We start from the raw sequence: 16,703 nt of genomic DNA, 5'->3' as shown, positions 1-16,703 counted from the left end.
CAGAGGGGCTGCATGGATTGATAAATAAAGCAGTAACACATGGTGATATTCGCGGAGTATCAATCAGTCGTAACGGTCCTAAACTTACCCATTTACTTTTTGCTGATGATAGCTTAATCTTTTGTAGGGCTATGGAGAATGAATGCCAAGCTTTGTTGAACATTCTTGCTAAATACGAGCGTGCCTCTGGTCAACAAATAAACCGAGCTAAAACCACACTCTTTTTTAGCAAGTCCACCAATACTGATATCCAAGATAGGATCAAGGATATGCTTGGAGTAACGGTAGTTCAACAATATGAGAAGTATTTGGGTCTCCCCTCCCTAGTGGGTAGAAACAAGACTGAGAGCTTCACCCACATAAAGCAACAAATTTGGAAGAAACTACAAGGATGGGAGTCGAAGCTCTTATCTCAAGCGGGTAGAGAAATTCTTATTAAAGCTGTCGCACAAGCTCTCCCCACTTACACCATGTCTTGTTTTAAGTTACCACTCACTTTGTGCAATGAGATTGAGGCCTTAATTCGCAAATTTTTTTGGGGTCAAAGAGGTGATAATCGAAAGATTCATTGGGTGAAATGGTCGGAATTATGTAAGCCTAAATCACAAGGAGGCATGGGCTTCAAAGATTTAGCCATGTTTAATGATGCACTCTTGGCAAAACAAACGTGGAGACTTCTGCATGACACCCAATCATTGTTCTACAAGGTTTTCAAAGCCAAGTTTTTTCCCAATACCTCTGTGATGGAAGCAAGATCCCCAAGTAATGCTTCATATGCTTGGAAAAGCATATTAAAAGGAAGGGAGGTAATAAAGCGTGGAGCGGTGTGGAGAATAGGTACGGGAACTTCAATACGGGTGTGGGGAGATAATTGGCTCCCTGTGAAACACAAACCCAGAATTTTAACACCAAAACCGGATGGGGATGGTACTGTCTGGGTGAGTGACTTGATTGACCCATTGAACAGAACGTGGAAAGATGATATGCTTGACCGACTCTTCTATGACTTTGAAGCAGCTACCATTAAGAATATTCCTCTGTGTCGCTCCATTCAAGAAGATGTCCTGATTTGGCCTTTTAATCCGGACGGAGAATACTCTGTTAAATCAGGGTACAGGTTCTTATTCGAAGCAAACACACTCCAACAGCCGGGACCCTCGAATGCTGAAGCCATGAAACCTCTCTGGAGTAAAGTATGGAGTTTGGAGGTGCCAAATAAGGTTAAAAACCTGATCTGGCGTGCATGCTTAAATTCCTTACCCACTAAAGTGAACCTGGCTCGCCGTAAAATCACCTCTGATGGTTTGTGTGATATCTGCAGAGTGCACCAAGAAGACACGGTCCACGCTCTGTATGGCTGCCCAGTGCTGAGTTCCTTATGGAATCAAACTCCAATATGGAATCATGAAGCACTCAAGGGTAGCAAAAGTTTCACTGACGTTATGGGTTTTGTTTTTGCAGGTAATAAGGACCCGGAACTATTCTCTCTTGTCATATGGAACCTATGGAATCGCCGCAACAATCTTCGCCTCGGCAAAACAGCTCTGCCCTTAGACAAAATAACAGAGCATGCTCGGGAAAGACAACTCGAAGCTCTCGCACCTTCAGCGAATCCATCTCTGCACCGGGGTCAACATCAGATGGCCTGGTCTTCGCCGGAAGCTCAACGATACAAGATAAACTACGACGCGGCAATATTCGTTGAAGACAATACAGCTGGACTGGGAATTGTAATACGGAATAGTGAAGGTCACGCACTGGTCTCACTGACGCAACAAATACCTTTGCCAGCCACTGTGATCGAGACCGAAGCACTTGCAGCACGGAGAGCGACGGAGCTTGCACTGGAACTCGGACTAGAAGACATCGTTCTGGAAGGCGACAATGAACCTCTGTTTAAAGCTTTGAAAAACAGAGGTAGAAGTTTAGCACAGCATGGTCATCTTATAAATGATATTTTATTCCTCAGTTCCTTTTTTACAACTTTTTCTGTATCCTGGGCACGACGCCAGTGCAATAAGCTGGCCCACTCCCTAGCTCGTAAGGCAAAAGGTCTACCTGTTATGACCGTTTGGATGGGTGACATCCCACCAGACCTTGTATCAGTTTTCCAGGCAGATTTATCTAGCCTGCCTTAATAAAACATCTTTGTCTTCTTTCTCAAAAAAAAAAAAAAAATAGTTAGTTTGATAAGTGTTCTATAGTTTTTCGAGTCCAAAAAGTCTTTTAGTGTTTGCTCAAATTCCAAGAGAATGACCACGTGTGTGGTTAAAAATCCATACATTTCAAAAGCATAATCTTATATAAGTTACTATTTTTTTCCTTAATATCACGTTTACTCCCAGACATACTCTTAGGTGTGTTACTATTCTTCTTTATCATATATTTTTATTTAATTGATATTACATATGATTATAATAAATTATTATTAATTTGACAAATATTATGGTTAGTTATTTATTTTTATTTATTTATGCATTCAATTGTTGTTTTCTTACTAATCTTTAAACTATTAATTATTTTTTAAGACTATTGTACAGTATAGTTGTATTGTATACTATTTAGAATATTATGTTAAATTAGTGTATGTAATATGACAATTGTATATGCAAAAAAAAAGTAATAATCATTTTATTTTTTTACTCCCCACAACAAAATCTTAGCTCAAGACACTATTGACCTCCCTATAAAAAAATCCTGGAGTCGCCACTGGTCTCATTCAAGCTTGCTCAAAGAGAGTTCTACATCACACAAAAGAGGTAATTTCATATTTACTAAAATAATTCTCTAAAACTCTATACAATAAGACAATAATTTTAAGTTTAGCATTTTTTTTTATAATTAAATATCAATAAATAAATATCATTTGAAAATAAAATCTAGTCTTATTTTTAATAGCATGATTGTGATTATTTTCATTATTTTTCTTTCTATTGTACTACTTCATTATCTTCCAAGGATGGGGCCTGTAAAACTTGCAGAGAGAATAGTTTGCAAGGGAGAAAGATGGGTTGTGTAAACGTGGGTCTGTTGTTACAATTGGGCCCAAATTGGGCCAGTAAATACAGTATGGCTAAGCCCACTTATGGCCCAACAACTAGTTAGCCTCAAATATGAAGCTACAATTTCTCACAACCCTGAACATGTTATCTCCAACAATTTGCATCTTTTTGTTTACACAGTCTTATTTGAAAAACTTCATTACACATGCTCACATTTCATCCAAACTCCAAGCCATGGCAACAATATGTTCCAACCAATTTTCACTCACATACCACCTCTTCTACATTATTCAAAACCTCTCTCTCTCTCTCTCTCTCTCTCCAACAAAATGATTAATTGCCTTAATTTGGTTAAAAGAAAAACCTATGCATAGTGAATAATCTAAATCAAGGTCAGGAGCTTTGATATGCACTGTTATGCACCATGAGTGTGAAGTATCTTCAACAGCCAAGGTCAGATATGTACTCAGGATGAGTACGTTTGTAGCGTTCTAGTTAAAGGCATACAAGCACGTATATATGTCAAATGTCATAAAAGACTCGAGCATGTCTTTCTCGTCACTAATTAGTTTTGAAGTGGAGTGACATAACTCACGGTTGGACACTAAATTATTTAATGGGCTTACTCATTTATCAAAAAACATAAACTAACACTAAATTTTTTTACTGTCAAACCCACCATCAATTTTGTAAAATTACCTTAGACGGTACATACTAATACATAAATCTCTGCAATATCTAACTTTAATCCAATCCTTCTTTGTCACCAAGTTAAATTGATAGTTTCTGTTATATGATGTATACTGATTCAACAACTTGCTAAGGCAGTGCTGGGCTTTGTGCCTCTAGATTTCATTCTCTTTCCAGTTTGAAGCTTTCAACCAGCAGTTAAATAGTGATGGCATACCTCAAATTTTAATTTTTTTTGTTTGTTGCCCCAGAATTGTACAAATAGAAACCAAATCCACTGTAACTTTGTGTCTACCGCCTCTCCAATTTTGGATTATTTTCAAGCCATATAAAAATTATCTAACTCAAGTCTACATTCCATGAAATTTTTTATAAACAATACCATATTCCAAAAAATAAAGTGTATCTTTTCAATAGATTTTTGTAATGAATGAATCTAAAATCTTAATTAGTTATGGGTACAAATCCTGAGATTCTCATTTTTCATAAATGTCACAGTACCAATTATACTTATGCCATGACTCCGAAAAATGGAAAAAATCATAGAAGAGATGATCATAAACCTCTTAAATAAACCCCATATAACACCCAATCCAATGTATGGGTGAAAAACTCTAGAAACTCCATTATTTTTAGTATTTTTGGATTTTGTAAGTTCTAATTTTAGTTTAAGAGAAGTTTAGGCTAGTACCACATTGGTGCTTTTCGATTAAGTGATTTTCATTTCTCCACTTCGGACAAGTGGCCCAGTAAGATCAGGGACGGAGCCAGGAGTTTCCATTGAGGGGGGCTGAAGTATGAACAAATTTTTTTTTTTTCCTTGAAAATCCAAACTAACATTCATTTAATATAACAATCTTTTTTTTTTTTTCTTGAAAATACAAATAAAAGAATCAAAATTTTAAGCTATTAAGTTAAAAAATAATGATTTCAACCCAATTATAATAATCATTAACCATAAATTTATAATTTGAAATGGTTTGGGCAAAAGCTAAATCATTAACCAAAAATTTATAATTTGAAATGGTTTGGGCAAAAACTAAAGCACCACTTCCTTATAAATAAAAAATTTCATTATGATATTAACTAATTGTGTTTGTGTGCATCAACCATTGAACAATGTGTACTGTGTCATATCTCGAGTGAGTGTGGCATTTTTAATGTCACTAAGCATACCACTAGCTATGATTGCGCCCAAATGGACAACTGTGGGCCAGTCAATACAGTATGCATAAGCCCAACAACCAATTAGGCCGCAAATATGATTCTACAATTTCTCACAACCATTAACATGTTATCTCCAACAATTTGCAAATTTTTGTTAAAACACACCCACACAGTCTTATTTGAAAAACTTCATTACACATGCTCACCTTTCATCCAAACTCCAAGCCATGGCACCAATATGTTCCAACCAATTTACACTCACATACCACCTCTTCTACGTTATACAAAACCAAAATCCTTCCATTCCAAATTGCAAACACTTTAAATGAAGGCAAGCAACCTAAACAATCCTCAGCAGGCAAAATCAAACGCCTTGTTCTGACCCAAGAAGGTAGATCAAAACTAAACACCTACCCGGACCGAGAATTCTATGCTTATCCAAGGTTTGTGACCCATGTTGATGATGGATTTATATCCACATTGACCAATATCTATAAAGAAAGGTTGAGACCAAGTTGGGAAATTCTTGACCTCATGAGTTCATGGATTAGCCATCTACCTAAGGAAGTAACATACAAAAAAGTGGTGGGACATGGACTAAATGCACAAGAGCTTGCAAAGAACTCTCAGCTGGACTATTTCTTTGTGAAGGATCTCAATCAGGATCAAAAGCTTGAATTGGAAAGTTGTAGCTTTGATGCAGTGCTATGCACTGTGAGTGTACAGTATCTTCAACAGCCAGAGAAGGTAAGATCATAAGAAAAAAGAAGTCTTTTTGTAGTGTCTTAATTATAGGCATACAAGCATGCCATGCACTGAAAAAACTTTGATCACTCTGAAACTTTAATCAAATTGCTCTCTACACTACTGATCCTGAAATGGGGACATCTTTTACAAGAGAAAAATTTTCACTTTTTACAGTTGAGTTATTGGTAAGCTAGCACCAAAAATTCTGTGGTCATACACTTGTAAAACTACCTTAAACTGTACATACTAATATATGTTTTAGTGTAATGAAGTTGGATGATTGATTATTCCTTCAATGTCACTAAATTATATCGAAACTTTTAGTTCTATGATGTGGACATTGATCTTACAGCTTGCTAGGTTGAACTGGGCTTTGTGCCTCTTGAATTCTCGTGGAGTTTTCAACCAATTAATAGTAATGATAGAGCCCCGATTTTAGTTTTTTGGTTTGTTTCAGTAGCATTTCCTAGATCTTCCAAGGCTAGCATATAAGCTTCAGTCGTCCCACTCAGCAAGGAAATGCTAACAGCACTGGCTGCACAAATCACAATACTAATTTTCTATATAAAGAAAAAATCACCATACTAATTTACTAAGAAGATTTCCTTCAGGTAAACTCCAGAAGTGGAGGGATTTCTTTTCTCAAGTTTCTCAGTTTCCAAATCCTAATCTATAGCTTATCTGTGCACTCCCAATCCCCTTCCCCAAATCAAAATTATTCTCCATCTTTGGAGCCTCACCAAATTACTTCTCCCTCACTTTTGAACAACATTTTTTTTATACATCTCTTTCCAGTCCCCAAAAATGTTGGTCTTCTAATTAAAACAACAAATGCCAGTTTCTGGTTGTTATCTTTCAACAGGGAATAGTAATCATACTTGTAACTTGTGGCAGAAGCTGAGTTCATGGCTTAAATGTTTATTGCCTTTGGAGCCTCTTCCAACTCAAACAGGAAATTTCTCACTTTAGTTGTTGAGTTGTTGTCTTTGACTATCAAAGGGTGAAATAAGTCTGGCTTCAAACATGAATGCCATTCACTGAAATGTATCATTCTTTTATTTTCTTGTCTCCTTTGTTTTGGATTACAGTATAGGTTAGTTGTCTTTCCTGTATTCTTTATGAAGCTTTACTGGCAAGTGTAGTTATAAGTAGCAATGGTAGAAGTGCAAAGAGTGTGTGGTGTGTAGAAAATTGTGTAATGTGTTAAGTATCAATAAAACTTATTTTTCAAAAAGAACTCCTTTGTGTATTCTGCTTGAGTGTAGTGGGACTAATTTCAAAAGATACTCTCTTCCATAGTGTAAAATTTATTTATTCTGACAAGACTTGAGCAGCAAAAAACTCAACATAATGTACTGCAATGTTCTAGTTCATGTAACAGTTCTTTCATAATCACCCTCCCCCCACGCCCCAAAACCAAAGAATATGCAACCAGTGTTACAATCCTATAAAAATTCTCGTCTGACATGATCCGCATGCTTGCAAACATCAACCCTGAAAAGCAATCACATATTGAAAATTACAACTGAAACCAAAGAGAGACATGGTTAATAGATTAAACTGGTGAAAGGGTATTCAGCAGCCAACTCAGAACTAAAATTGAAGGAGAAGAAAACTATTGACTAACATCATTGCAATTTGCAGGTATTTGCAGAGGTGTTTCGGGTGCTAAGGCCAGGAGGGGCATTCATTGTGAGCTTTAGCAATCGATTGTTCTACGAGAAAGCCATAAGTGCATGGAGAGATGCGACTGGATATGGCAGGGTCCAACTAGTAGTGCAGTACTTCCAATGTGTGGAAGGATTCACTCAACCAGAAATTATTCGAAAGTTACCAGCTACTGGTGGTGCTCAAGAGGACAAATCACCATTCAGTTGGATCAGGAAGCTGCTGGGATTGTTGTCTGGATCTGACCCTTTCTATTCAGTGATAGCTTATAAGAACTTCAGACCAACATATGAATGAACATGTGCTTAGCCTTTTTATATGGAACATCTGCATTGGAGCATATACTATATGTTTGTGCCTTTAGCCATGTATACGTGTCACTCACTCTCCAAAATTTTTGAATTATTTATTTCTTTTGAGTCTAATTAATATATTGACATGCCTTTTGGAATTAAAAAAAAAGTAATGGCTTTTGCTCTAGCAATATAGCTATCATAAAATTAAATCTAAAAGTAGTTTAATATATACAAGTGCATCAAATTATTTTTTTGGTAATTTTCAACTCCTGAATTGGTCATGATGCATCTGACATCTGAGCATTTTGAAACGCACACAAATATGATGTGTTTCGATAAATTTGATTGTAGACCTCTCTAAAATCACTAAATCAGCCCCTCCCTTTTCTTTTTGGGGGTTCAGTCGGATCTCTGCAATGTGCTACTAAAAAATTTAAAAACAAAAATGGATGAACGAACAATTATAATGTTTAGGGGCTTTAAAGGGTTTTGTTATTATGTTTTGTTATAGTGAAAAATCCATGTGCTAGAAACAAAGTTGTGTCAGTAAGCATATATAAATTTTGAGGAAAAAAAAAAAAAAAATCCCAATAGGCATAGGGAAAATCTTCTTTTCTCTAATGAGGAACTTGTAGAGGCGAAAACCAGGGCCCAGAGGGAAGCTAGTTGCCACAATAAACGTTTTAGTAACATTTCATTGTTACAAAAGTGTGTGGGGTAAAAGACCAGTAGGCCCATGTCGATGACTATATTGGGCCAAAGGCCCAGCCCAAGGGAAAAATCTCTCCTTGGCCGCGGGGAGAGTCCTCCTTGGCACAATGTAGCCGAGGATGGAGGAGGTAACCTGCCATCGGTAGTGACACTCTCTATCATCTCACGGAGCGGGAAAAGTACTAAAGCAGAAAAGGACAATGAAAGTATTGAAAGGAAAGGCTGCTATTATCACATTCGGTGCCTTGTGCCTGACACGGCCATACCTCTCTGTCCTTACAACCACTCCCAACAACTGAAAGGAAGGGCTAATGGGACAAGTACTTACCCTAGGGGCCCCATTCAGGAGGAAAGAAACTACTATAAAAAGGGAGTAAAGTGAGACAGAAAGGGCGGGGCGGAGACCCCCCAACACACCAGAGGCATCGAAAAGAAAAGGCTCCCCAGACCGTGGCAAGGATTGATCCACTTTGATGAATCCGGTTCGCTTTAACCTGATCGTAAAGAGTACCATGATGACCGTTGTTCATACGCTAAAATCTAGTTCTTTGGCCCACTCTCTACAAATTCATTGTACTAGGCTCACAGGTCTAAAGTCCCATTCATTTTGGGCTTGGTCTGAAAAACGTGACTCTACAATTGGCGCCGTCTGCGGGAAAAGCTTGTGCGTTGGCAAATATAACGGTTAGTCATGGTTAAGCTACAAGAATCCCTTGGGAGGATAGTTTTGGCAGCGATGTGAGCTGCACTGAAGCCCCCCATCATTTCCAGGAACACACCGCCATCATCATAGCTTAGCCTCCGTTTTTGGTCACACTTCGAAATGATTCATTACGAGGGGAGGATCGCTAGACAGCGCAGTTCAAAGGGCTTCGGACATCAGATATGCGCCCCCATGCACTTGTCAAGGGGCTATCTCTTGAGACCTATAATATTCCGGTCTACTGAATCCCCTACGGATAGGGGAACCGAGGGCTAAACCGGAATCTCTTGAAGAACCAAGGTCTTGCATGGTCCTCGGACTCAAACCTATGGGGAAACTAGACTCCAAGAGCCGAAGTGCTAGACAGAACCAAGGTCTTATATGGTCCTTAGATTCAAACCTATGGGGAAACTAGACACTCCAAGAGCTCAAGTGCTAGACAAAACTAAGGTCTTGCATGGTCCTCGGACTTAAACCTATGGGGAAACTAGACACTCCAAGAGCCTAAGTGCTAGATAGAACCAAGATCTTGCATGGTCCTCGGACTCAAACCTACGGGAAACTAGCAACTTCAAGAAAGGCCTAAGTCCTAGGCGGAATGGAGGTCTCGTGTGGTCCTCGGCCTCCCGGCCTTATGAAGGCTAACACACGGGGGTGCCTTTTTGAGTGTTTAGACTAGGTACGGTCATGCCTCGGTCCTCGGACCAAACACCTAAAATGAGTTAAAGCTACGGATATCATTGGAAAAGCGAGAAAGAACCCTAGGACCCAACGATCCCCTCGGATAGTTTATTTTAGATTACACGTCCTCAGGCAGTCACCCCGTTCGCAATACAGAACGTATGACTGTTATCTCAGTTAGTCTTATATAGTTAACCTATTTAAAGTCGGCGTTGTTGTGCCCGTGGGTTCCGATAAGTTCAAAGTAATAACTCTTTACCGACAAGGGCATCGGTTCTAAGTGCGGTTCAAAAGAAAAGACACCGGCACATTCATTCACAAACTGATTATTGCAGAAAATAAAGGATACATAAAATACGATAAAATCATCTTTTATTAGAAAAAGAGATAGTACAAAATACATAAAAGGGCTTAGACAAGCTTGTAATCATAAGCTAACTAAGGAAAAAAGAAGAAGAAGAAGGAATACACGGGGACGATAGATCCTTCAATTTTGCTCTAGCAGCGACTAGGCAAGTCTGGATGGCATCAGTGAGGGAAGAAAAGAAGAGGTAGAGGCACCTGGTTCGCAACCTTGCTCTAGTAGCGACTAGGCAAGCCTGGGTGGCACCAGTGATGGAAGAGAGGAAGAAGCGGGGATGCCCAATCCCCATACCTGTTCTAGCAGCAACCGAGCAAGTATTGTTCTAACAGCAATCGAGCAAGCACGGATGGTACCGGTGATGGGAAATCCAAGCCCTTACGTGTATGACATACGGCACCGGATGGAGGTCCCAGTGCTGTCACACCAAAAATCTGATGCGACCCCCACCCGCTTCGGATTTTGGCTGAAGGAAGAAGAGGCTCCTTTCTTACCTTGTCGAGGAGAAAAAATGTCTTGAGCCTTTGTCTCCCTTGCCCTGACCAGGCTATTCTGAATCTTGAGGATACCCAAGGCTTCTGAAGAGGGTATGGTTCCTTCACCCTCACCCTAGTCTTGACCATTTCACCTTCTAAGGCTCAGTCACACTAGTAATGAGGACTTTGGGCACAATTGGAGAGTTAGGAATTTGAAAGCTTAAAGGGTCTGCAAATAAAGGGAATTACCTCCCACCGTGCTTCTTATATGGGAGGCAAATTTGGTGACAATCAATTCCCCCAAATCTCCAAAAAGAAATTACAAGCGAAATAAATCTTGCTTAATTTCCAAAGTGATCTTCAACCGTTGAATTTATGTCACCTCGTGAAGGAACTCTCATTAAAGCACGCCTTGTATACCGAAGCGACAGGGACGTGGCTTGGATGGATTAAAAGAATGTCTCGCAGTTGGGACCGCGCCTTGGGCAAACGAAGAGGCTCTGGCCTTTAGTGGAGGGCCTGACGTGGCAAGCCGAAACAGAGGCCCAATATCACCAAAACCCTCCTCTCCGCCCGAGGAGCCGGATGGCAGGATTTTGAGGGGCTATTGTGTGGGGTAAAAGACCAGTAGGCCTATGTCGATGACTACATTGGGCCAAAGGCTCAGCCCATGGAAAAAATCTCTCCTTGGCCGTGGGGAGAGTCCTCCTCAGCACAATGTAGCCGAGGATGGAGGAGGTAACCTGCCACCGGTAGTGACACTTCCTATCATCTCACGGAGCGGGAAAAGTACTAAAACAGAAAAGGGCAATGAAAGTGTTGAAAGGAAAGGTTGCCATTATCACATTCGGTGCCTTGTGCCTGACACGGCCATACTTCTCTGTCTTTACAACCACTCCCAACAACTGGAAGGAAGGACTGATAGGACAAGTACCTACCTTAGGGGCCTCATTCAGGAGGAAGGAAACTAATATAAAAAGGAGTAAAGTGAGACAGAAAGGGCGGGATGGAGACCCCCCAACACACCAGAGGCACCGAAAAGAAAAGGCTCCCCAGACCGTGGCAAGGACCGATCCTCTCTGATGAATCTGGTCCACCTCAACTTGATCGTAAAGAGTACCATGATGACCAATATTCATATGCTAAAGCCTAGCTTTTTGGCTCACTCTCTACAAATTCATTGTACCGGGCTCACAGGTCTAAAGTCCCATTCATTTTGGGTTTGGCCTGAAAAGCGTGACCCTACAAAAAGATATTGGTAGAAGCCACAGTTTTTTTTTTTTTTTTTTTTTTTTTTGAGTTTATAACATGGAGCATATTATCTTAGAAGTTTGATTTATTTAAGGCTAAATTATAAATTACACACTTTTAACTTTATTCAAAATTCTACATAGCTATTCCCTCAAAAAAAAAACTTCATAGCTATGATCTATTCCTTGATGTCTTGTAGTAATTTTTTACTTTTTGCTATTAGGAGTTCTAAAAATAATGAATTTTTTTTATAAAAAAAATTCAAAGATACCAAAATTATTTTGTTTTTGAACACTACGACAAACCCTCTAATAGAATAGATAGAAGAACTAAATTGACAATAATTAAAAAATTACAGGATTGAATTGAAATTTCATACAATTTTTTTAAAAGAATTATGCAAAGTTAAAATATGCAATTTATAAAAAAGAGACAAAGTTGTCTCTCTCTCTCTCTTTAAAAAAAAATTCATATATGTTTTAGTGTCGAAAAAAAAAAAATGCTTAGAAGTAGAAATAATAGGAAGCAAAATATAGAAGATTGTCTGTCTAACTTGATATATTTAATTTATTTTTATGAAATAAGACAAAAAAAGAGTACAAACAAAATCATAGCAAAATTATTTAATAAGTAAAAAATATATTTTAAGTAAAAATATCTAAACCCCAAACTCCTGAATTATGTATTTTGACAAATTATCTACATCTGCAAATCCTAGGCCGAATTTTGGACCATCCTATTTGTAAAGCTTAATGTGGCTCAAACAACCTCTTTCCTCTCCTTCCCCACAACCCCTTATCCTCTCTCTCGCTCTCTCTGTCTCTCTTCTGCAGCCACTCTTCTCTTCTCTTTAAGCCATTATCAATGGCAGAAAGTTGTTTAATTTCCACACCAACACTCTTCACCACTAAAAACCAATCCCCATTTCTCTCACTTCCCTCAAAACCCACCAAGCTCACACACCTCTCATTCTCATCCTCACCATCTTTCCCTTCATGGGTCTCCCTCAAAAACAAGTCTTTGCCTTTCCAACTAGTCCCACTCGTGGCTCAGACCTCAGACTGGGCTCAACAAGAAGAAGGGGAAGAGAACCAAGTTGAAAAGGGTTTGAGTTGGGAGGGCCAAGGGTTGGAGGAGACAGTGGCTAGTGCTGCTTCTGATGAAAGTGAGCCTGAAGGTGAAGAAGAAGAAGAGAGTTCTGGAGAGGGGGTTTTGGGTGGGGGTGAAGAATTTTATCCAGAGCCATCTGAAGAGGCCAAACTCTTTGTGGGTAATTTGTCTTATGATGTTGATAGTGAGAAACTAGCTGAGGTCTTCAATCAAGCTGGGGTTGTTGAAATTGCTGAGGTAAAGTTTTCATTTTTTTTTTTTCTCTCTTTATTTGTTTGCAAGAGCAATACTGGAAGCTGGCAAATTTTCTGACATGGAATTATATTATTTTGCTGGTTTTGTTACAGGTAATTTACAATAGGGAGACAGACCAGAGTAGAGGTTTTGGGTTTGTAACTATGAGTACTGTTGAAGAAGCTGAGAAGGCTGTGGATATCTTCCATCGTTATGTAAGTTGCTCTTTTCTTTAGTTTTGAATTATCTATTTATTGTCTGAACTATGTTATATGATTACAAAATTAATAGCTGAGTTAGAATATAGCAAATATAAGCACGTTCAATTCTGTAGTTCATTGTGTAATTGGAGCTTGCTTGGCTTGATATAGTCTATTACATTTCATGTGCTTCCTTTTATGTACCTTTATGCCACAATTTCACTTTTGCCCCTTTGGATTTTGTAGTCTTGATGGAATTTACCGACTCTTGGTCCCAAAATTTTGGGGTAATCATTGAGAATAATTTTTTAACTTTAAATGGCTAATGCACCAGAATTTAGTTCTGATCGTTGTGAGAGGGTGTGAGTTCAAATCTCACTTCTGACAACTGTTCCTATTTTTATTTATTAAAAAAAAAGGTTTAAATAGCTTATAAGAGTTCATGTGCTCTTGTACACTTGTTTTGGAGAATGAGATAGAATGAAGGGCAATGTTCATACTGTGTGGGGAATGGTCCAACCGCAATCTAATGGCACACTATCACGCAATGCTTAATGTTAAACAGTGCCTCCCACTTATATGGTCCAAGTGAGCGTGTTGTTACTACCTTCTGGTTTGCTTCTATTAAAAGACATTTCTGTAAGAGCTTTCTTATTAGCTGCATAGAAACCAATAGGTGAGTGAAAATGTGTCGAATTTCTCAAAATGGGAGGTTTATATGCTGAATTTGATAGTTCAATCAATCATTGGTTAGTGAGTAGCGTGCGGTTGTATAAAAGCTTTACATTATATCCATTCTTGTTGAGTATCAAGTGTTTGTGACTGTATTATCCAAGTAGCTGACGCCAGCATACATTTCTAAACAGGATTTAAATGGAAGGCTTTTAACTGTAAACAAGGCTGCTCCTAGAGGGTCACGTTTAGAACGACCTAGAATGAATGATTCTTCATTCAGAATCTATGTTGGTAACCTGCCATGGCAAGTGGATGATGCTCGTCTGGAGCAGGTTTTTAGCGAACATGGGAAGGTGGTTAATGCCAGGGTAGTTTATGACCGGGAAACAGGCCGTTCACGTGGATTTGGCTTTGTTACAATGGCTAGTGAGACAGAATTGAATGATGCGATTGCTGCTCTTGATGGACAGGTAACTTCTATACCTTGTTACATTTAGAAATTTGAATTATGTTTTTTAATTTCAGATTATGGAAGGAGCCATAATGCTTTAATATGCTTATTTCAGATTTTATGTTGGTTATGTTAAAGCCAACATTTGGGCAATCCATCTAGTGCTATTATCATCTGCAACTGCATTTGTATTCCCTATCTGAACATCTTGTAGTCATTGATATTTTTTTTAACCTGGGTTGAATTTTATTTAAGAAATTTAATCATGGTAATTAAGCAGTCCTTTTGGACATTAATTCCATATATAAAGGAAGAAGATCTTGATAATATGTCTAAATGACTTGTTTTGGTAAAAGATGGATATTATTTATGTAAATTCAGGTGCATGGTACACGTTATAGTACTTGTCCTTTTGGGGTAAATAAAATGTATTTAAATCCTTTTGTAATTAAAACCGTATGTTCCCACACAAATCCTTTTTCTTTTTAATATTCTTGATTACTAGGCCTGTGTTTATTAATAATAATTATTATTAGTACTAATTTGCTAATAAACAGGATTTCACATCTCTGTAGTGGCAAAATGTGCTTCTTGCTAAAGATTCTTTTGTTGACAAACAACCTGATTTTATTTTTCATTGCTGGTGGCAGAGTTTGGAGGGCAGAGCGATCAGAGTAAACGTTGCTGAAGAACGACCAAGGCGTGGCGCATTTTCTTTTTAAGAGAATTGTTGTTCAAGATTTTACATTAACTCTTCAAGCCTGGTATAGTTCTCTTGGAAGATGGAATTTGATCATCATTTTAGTTTTTTTCTTTGTCGAGGATGGTAAGAGGAAAGTTCTGTATTAGGATATTAAATTTTCTCTATTCATATTTCTTTTCTTTTTGCTTTTTGGTATGTTGATGAATTGATATCCATAATCTATTGTCATTACATTTTATCAATCTGAGTACCATTGTCACATTCTCCTCATTTTGTCAACTCTTACTAAGAAAGTCATCCTATGCCAAATCTCATGGGAACTGTGATAATGCTCTTTCATATGAGGTGTTTTGAAGCTGCATGTTGGCTACATAGAATATTTTCTTTCTTCTCACTGCTCTTGCAAGTTGCAGTCAGCTCTCTGCTCTCAATGTCTTACATACTATGGCCATTTAAAGCATCAAGCATGACCCATCTCTCCTTTGATTAATATTGATGGTCTTTATACCACTCCTCTTTCTTCTCTCGTTTCTCTTTTCAGGTAAAACTGTAATTCTAAGTTTCTAACTGCATCTTTTCTTTCATAAGGTTTGCAATGAGAGGTCTCATGTTTTGGCTTCTGAAGCACATAACACACACACACACACATATATATATATATCCATGTACCTTGGAACATTTTCGTTATTATTATTAGTTGAAAAATGGTCTCAGTTGGTCTATTTTACTGCTAAATAATATTTTCAGCTCCGCACAAGTTTCTCTAAGCTTGTGCCGTTTCAATTGCTGTTTAATTTGTCAATTCTGGATTGCATTTGAAAATAATGTATATTTCAAGGTTTCAAATGGGCTTTGTAGTCCACCATAAATTATTTTGCATGCAGAAACTTTTTATTTGGAATGGTAAAAGCCTGCTTAGGGTGTTAATGTCAAATCGCAGGTTGTCTTTCCGCTTTCAGGCCTGTAAACTGTGAACTGAATCCCTTTCTTTCCGAACACTTTCACCAAAGGGGCACGATGAGAATGAAGTGCCGTTTCAGTTTCTTTCCAAAAAGTTTCACCAAGAAACCACGTGTCAACAACTTGGTTAAGCCTTAAGCCTATGAATTTTTCAGACTCAATTATTCTCAACTTCTTTACTATACTTTTTTTTTTTTTTTTTGATGTGAAATTCGCACTCATCTGTATATACCTAACATGAGGAAATTATATCATGTAAAAAGGAATGTGTGAATATTAGGAATACATTTAAGGAGGGATCCCTTGTTTATTTTGAAATATATATATACACACACACAATTTACCTTCTATAAGTTTGGTGAGTCGTCATTTTAGTTTGTGAAGTTTAAATTTGTTATTTTTGTCTGTTAATTCTCTCTCCATTGTCGTTTAAAAAACATGGATAACTCTCTTAAAATGCTGTTTTAAATCATTTTTAATGGATGGAAGGACAAAACTGACATAATTGTTAAAAGTTAATAGAATGAAATGACAAAAAATTAATTTTAGCAAACTAAAATGACAATTCACTAATCTTATAAGATGTAATTTTGTGTTTTCTCCCCCCACTCCTCTCA

At 37.9% G+C, this 16,703-nt stretch overlaps 2 protein-coding genes across 2 annotated transcripts; both read left to right on the top strand.

The window, feature by feature from the left end:
• The first annotated feature begins 4,989 nt into the window (after window positions 1–4,989).
• Window positions 4,990–7,699, top strand: LOC126714744 (uncharacterized). The gene is made up of 2 exons (XM_050415031.1): window positions 4,990–5,606; window positions 7,251–7,699. The coding sequence occupies exons 1-2, from the start codon at window positions 5,058–5,060 to the stop codon at window positions 7,569–7,571; spliced, it is 870 nt and encodes a 289-aa protein (XP_050270988.1). The 5' UTR covers window positions 4,990–5,057; the 3' UTR covers window positions 7,572–7,699.
• A 4,761-nt stretch (window positions 7,700–12,460) lies between these two features.
• Window positions 12,461–15,368, top strand: LOC126714742 (28 kDa ribonucleoprotein, chloroplastic-like). Its single transcript, XM_050415030.1, has 4 exons — window positions 12,461–13,100; window positions 13,211–13,312; window positions 14,164–14,442; window positions 15,074–15,368. The coding sequence occupies exons 1-4, from the start codon at window positions 12,618–12,620 to the stop codon at window positions 15,143–15,145; spliced, it is 936 nt and encodes a 311-aa protein (XP_050270987.1). The 5' UTR covers window positions 12,461–12,617; the 3' UTR covers window positions 15,146–15,368.
• The last annotated feature ends 1,335 nt before the right edge of the window (window positions 15,369–16,703 follow it).

This window comes from Quercus robur, chromosome 2, assembly GCF_932294415.1.
Source record: "Quercus robur chromosome 2, dhQueRobu3.1, whole genome shotgun sequence".
NCBI lineage: Eukaryota > Viridiplantae > Streptophyta > Magnoliopsida > Fagales > Fagaceae > Quercus > Quercus robur.
Note: the sequence above shows the minus strand (reverse complement) of the source record. Positions and strands in the feature narration are given on the sequence as shown.

Bases quoted from the DNA above. Each gene is read 5' to 3' on its own strand.
- LOC126714744 (XM_050415031.1), top strand. From the start codon at position 5,058: ATGCTCACCTTTCATCCAAACTCCAAGCCATGGCACCAATATGTTCCA. The intron at 5,607-7,250 runs GTAAGATCATAA...TGCAATTTGCAG, and splicing joins ATCTTCAACAGCCAGAGAAG to GTATTTGCAGAGGTGTTTCG.
- LOC126714742 (XM_050415030.1), top strand. From the start codon at position 12,618: ATGGCAGAAAGTTGTTTAATTTCCACACCAACACTCTTCACCACTAAA. The intron at 13,101-13,210 runs GTAAAGTTTTCA...GTTTTGTTACAG, and splicing joins GGGTTGTTGAAATTGCTGAG to GTAATTTACAATAGGGAGAC. The intron at 14,443-15,073 runs GTAACTTCTATA...TGCTGGTGGCAG, and splicing joins TTGCTGCTCTTGATGGACAG to AGTTTGGAGGGCAGAGCGAT.